Source organism: Mastomys coucha, unplaced genomic scaffold (genome assembly GCF_008632895.1).
Source record: "Mastomys coucha isolate ucsf_1 unplaced genomic scaffold, UCSF_Mcou_1 pScaffold22, whole genome shotgun sequence".
NCBI classification, from domain to species: domain Eukaryota; kingdom Metazoa; phylum Chordata; class Mammalia; order Rodentia; family Muridae; genus Mastomys; species Mastomys coucha.
Genome location: NW_022196905.1, coordinates 168,853,646 through 168,858,230, shown reverse-complemented (window position 1 = coordinate 168,858,230; position 4,585 = coordinate 168,853,646). Strand labels below are relative to the sequence as shown.

The 4,585-nt window shown below is 45.0% G+C and overlaps 1 protein-coding gene across 3 annotated transcripts in view; it reads right to left on the bottom strand.

Annotated features, from left to right (window-relative positions):
• Chrnb3 (cholinergic receptor nicotinic beta 3 subunit) overlaps positions 1–4,585 on the bottom strand; it is a 29,658-nt gene that overhangs the window by 8,801 nt on the left and 16,272 nt on the right. For all 3 annotated transcript variants that reach the window (XM_031342764.1, XM_031342763.1, XM_031342766.1), the window contains exons 2-3: positions 3,425–3,597; positions 1,801–1,845 (exon numbers count right to left, since the gene is read on the bottom strand). In XM_031342764.1, coding sequence (XP_031198624.1) covers positions 1,801–1,845; positions 3,425–3,597 — 218 coding nt within the window. The remainder of the gene's footprint in view (positions 1–1,800; positions 1,846–3,424; positions 3,598–4,585) is intronic.

Here is a 4,585-nt window from a genome sequence, read left to right as displayed (position 1 = left end):
ACTCATGAGGACAGATTTTTGTCCCAGTAATGAGGGATGAGGAACAGACCAAACCAAACCACACGGATGGGTGATAAACAATGTCTTCAAAGAAAACCGTTTAGAGACAAAGGGGCAAAATATCAGACTCAAAATGAAATCATACTAGGCATGGTATTCCAAGCCTGTAACCCCAACCCTTGGAGAGCAGAAGGGTCATGAGTTCGAGGCCACTGAACTACCTTGTCCCAACGCCATGAGCAAAGTCTGATGATGATGCTTATGCCCTGGATGAAGCTGTACATAAAGCCTTGCCACCGACCTCTTCAGATGGTGAATACCAACGGAGTCTCAGCTTGCTAATGTGGGTTTGTCTAAGAATCCCTTAAATTTTCTTGAACAAAAAGGGGTAAGGATGAAATAATTTCAGAAACATTGTTCAAAGGGAGCCGAGGCGAGCCCTGGGGGAGTATTTCTAAGTCGGAATAATTGCTCTTACGTTCTGCCCTGCAGCAGCAAGATCAATAGCGGGGATAGAGATGTGAAAAGAAGCACATGCCGGGGATTCGCTTTGCTTGGGATTTCATTGTATCACAGAATATGCCACATTAAGTGGTACTGAGCCCAGTGGTAGGCCCCAATGCTATGAACTCCCCGCCTGAGACTAACTCACACAGGCTGCAGATGGTGCTGGGAAAAAGATGGTGTGAGCATTCTGAGGACACGATGCTTATAGCTGAATTGGGATAGATGGGGAGTTAAGGCGTGGCTGGTGGGCAGGTTAGGGAGAGGGTGGTGGAGCAGTGTGCAGGAAGGTGCTGGGAAGCAAGAAAGATGGCTCAACGGATGGAAATGCATTTGGACCTTGAACATGATGGTGCAGAATCTGAGGGGTCATGACATTGTCCTTCCTCGTGTGGTTTCAGCAAGTCTGTTGATAAGATATTTATGGTCCCCAGAGATTTGATTACTCTCTGAAAGTGCAAAGAAGAAAGACAAACGAGTCTGCAAAACAAAATCAATAGAATAAAAATAGGTCCAGCTAGAGGGAGCCCTGTACATGTGACGGTTATGCTTTGTAAAGGTCAGTGGTTGGGAGGAGACCTCATTGGCTAGTATGGGACGTGAAGGAGACAGGGAGAGAATTGAGTGCTTTAGTCTTCGTTTTTATTAAGGTATGCCAGAATGTCTGGAAGAGTTTGCTTCAGTGTGAGAGCTTTATGAAGTCATAAGAATGCTTGGGAAGCCTGTTCACGTGATTCACAAAACCCACCCCTCCCTGGTTTGTGGGACTTGTGTTTGACTTTGACACCCATGTTAGACATCTGCTCCTCTCGAAAGCATTCCCTGACTTTCCCCCCATCTCCGTGGTATCTTCATGTACTCACAAGTCTTATACAAAGTTATTAATGATGTTCATCACCTTACAGTAACTAGCCCTCTGTTGTCTCCTTGAAGACAGGGCTGGGTTATTTTTCCCCCTGTTCTCCTAAGATCTTGCACAATTCCTGTCACTTAGCACACCCACAAGGTCTTGAGTCATTATCAGTTATCACCTGCCCAGTGTCGCCCCTACCCCTTGCTGTCCCATCCCTGAGAAACAGTGCCACAGGAAGATGCACACCCACATAGAAACAGGTTTCTCTCCTGTACTCACAGCTAGAGTTAAAAACAGACGCTCCCCTTGCATTCCTGAATCTTCCCCTAAGGAATCCATTGGGCATGCTTTCTAGAGCACTTCCAGATGGCAAAGTGTGTAAACAGAAAGCAAATGGCAGTGCCTGGGCTGGCTGGCAGACACAGCCTTGGACTGGTTCTCACCTGCTTCAGCCACACATTTGTTGTCATCAGCTGATTCTTCTCATCCTAAGAGACAGTTTAAAAGACGAACGTTAATCAGAGTCCCCTGGGTGTGGCAGAGTAGCTGCACAAATTAACTAGAAGCAGTTGCAACAGTGTGCATAGACCTGGTGCAAGCCCAAGGCAGACCATACCCCAGTGTGGAAGTGAGCATGAGCAGGAAATTCCATTCCTAGCTACGGAACTATTGGCCATCGTTAGCTTGTGGGAGATGAAGAGATGGTGTTCTCTGAGAAGGTAGCTCTGGGTAAACCACCCGTGATGCACAGATCCAAGAATATTTAGGCATCATAAATGGGAGGAGGAGGTTGTTTCAAGGGTTTAGTGTTGGGTGGACAGGGTTGGGAGGTGAATCTGAGGACAGATGGGTGCAGTATCATAGCAACTTGTTTGAAGCCCTCAAAGAACTAATAAAGAATTTTAATAGTTGGCCATTAAAAAGGATGAAAGTGAAAGGTTTCAATTTTTGGATTTTTTTTTTATTAGGAAGAATCCTGAGTCTTACTTTTGGAGGTATTCAAAACCCAAAAGATTCAAAGATTCCAAACTTAAGAACAAGTCAATGGTATATGACCTTAAAGCATTCTGCATATTTTGCTCAAACTAAACCACCTATTACATCAAGCAGTAATTCATTAGGGGGATACTTTAAGCAACTGGACAACTCAGAAGACTTTTGATGGTACAATGAAGGAAATTATAGCTGCATTTAAGACAAACTATGTATAATTTTCCAGAAGGAAGCCTAGCCAGTCTAGAGATTGAAGAAGATGGGCAGAGGCTTGAGCCACGTGGGAGAAGTATTCTAGGCCTTTGGGGACCACAGTAGAATAAGTTCCTACACTTGGGCAATTTAAGCCTACAGGTTTCTCCAAACATAGACATAGCAGAAATAGGAGTCTAAGGGGAGAGTGAGCAGAGCTGCAAAGCTGTGGGCGTGTTCACGAAAAGTGAGGAGTCCCCTGCCCAGCACGTGACCCTAACGGGGCACTGTCATCACTGTGACTTCCTCTAGATCTGTGGTTCTCAGCCTGTGGGTCGCGACCCCTTTGAGGGTCAAACCGCTGTTTCACAGGGATCGCCTAAAGCCATCAGGAAACGCAGATGCTAGCATTACTAGTCCTAACAGTAGCAAAATTACAGTTATGAAGTAGAAATTAAAATAATTTTATTATTAGGGGTCACCACTGCATGAGGAACTCTATGATAGAGGATCCCAGCATTAGGAAGTTGAGAACCACTGGTCTAGAGGTGCAGGAGCCCTGACAGCCCAGTGCATAGGCAGCCGGGAGTTGGGATCTCACCTGTCACCTGGGACTTCACCTCCCTTCTGCCCTCCTTCCTACAAGGGGCCAGTCTGTTCTAACTCCCCTCTCCACCCTCTGCCCAGGAGTCCTACAGTGCCAGCATGGGATAACCTCCCATTCCTTCCTCTGAACATGTCACTGGCTTCTTGGGGCAGATTTCCTTTCAACCCAGCCTATTTATAAAATGTCAGTGTCAATGACAAGGAAAGACAAATGTCTGGAGTCACACCCGTTGAGGTGTGTGTGTTGTTTGGAACACAGGGCCAAAGATTACTCACCACATCCACAAGCTGAGATATCTTTAATCCAAAGTATACTTTTATGATGTCGCTGGAATTCAACACAGGGCGAACCCATTTCTGATAACCTCGGAACAAATGTCTGAGGAGTGCATCTTCGTGTTCAGCTACTGAGCTGAGTCCCGCAGAGGCGGTGAGTGTCACCCAGGAACCTGGATTAAAAGAGCAGCAGAACAGGCAGTTCAGCATCCCTCGCCTGAAGCCTTCATCCATTTCCCATGGGCCGACTCAGCAGAGGCTCTGAAGCAAGGTGCTCTGCACCCCACTCTCTACCTGCATCCCACTTCCCTGTACCGCACTGGCAAAACCAGATTTTATGATTTTCCAGAAACTTCTCATCACCGTGTACACACATAGGTCTCTGCAGTGTCACCTGTAGCCTCCCACCTTATCCCCCACTTCAGGTCTCATCACAAATGCCACCTTCTTATGCATTGCTCACATTCTGGATCCCTCATGGCATCATGGATTTGTCTTTTATCTTCTCAATTGATTTTGTGTGTGTGTGTGTGTGTGTGTGTGTGTGTGTAAGCTATCATTGTATGTGTATTGTATATGCATGTTGTCCTTGTATATATGTTGTATAAATACACATATGTATGTGCAACCATCTTAATGTGTGTATATCATTGTATACATGTATGTATCACCTTCATATGTGGTATGTTGTATATGTATAGTTTTATGTGTGTATTGTATGAATATTTATATGATTTCATTATTTCCCCCTCAGACTTCAAGCTGACACACACACAGGCAGCATCTATTACATGTAACCCTACTGCATATTCAGGACAGGGTCTGACCCACACCGGACACTCGTTTTTCACACATGGAGTAAATGAACCAGGGAAAGGGTTATATCTTTACTGAGCAACCACCATATTCCCTTGACTGTTTTCTTGTCTTCTTCCCAATGATGGTTTCTGTTAGAAGTCCTTCCTGAAATTATCCATCATTTAATGTCTGCCCACCAATGTATGAGACATGGTGCTAGTTGCTGTATTTCATGTTGATTAATCCAGGAGGTTGGTGACTTTTGGACTCCAACTTCCAAAAGTTTTATAATGGCACTGTCATTGCTTTACCTGAAAACCCTTTGGTGTTCTTTTCATTGACTTTACAATAAAACTCAAAACA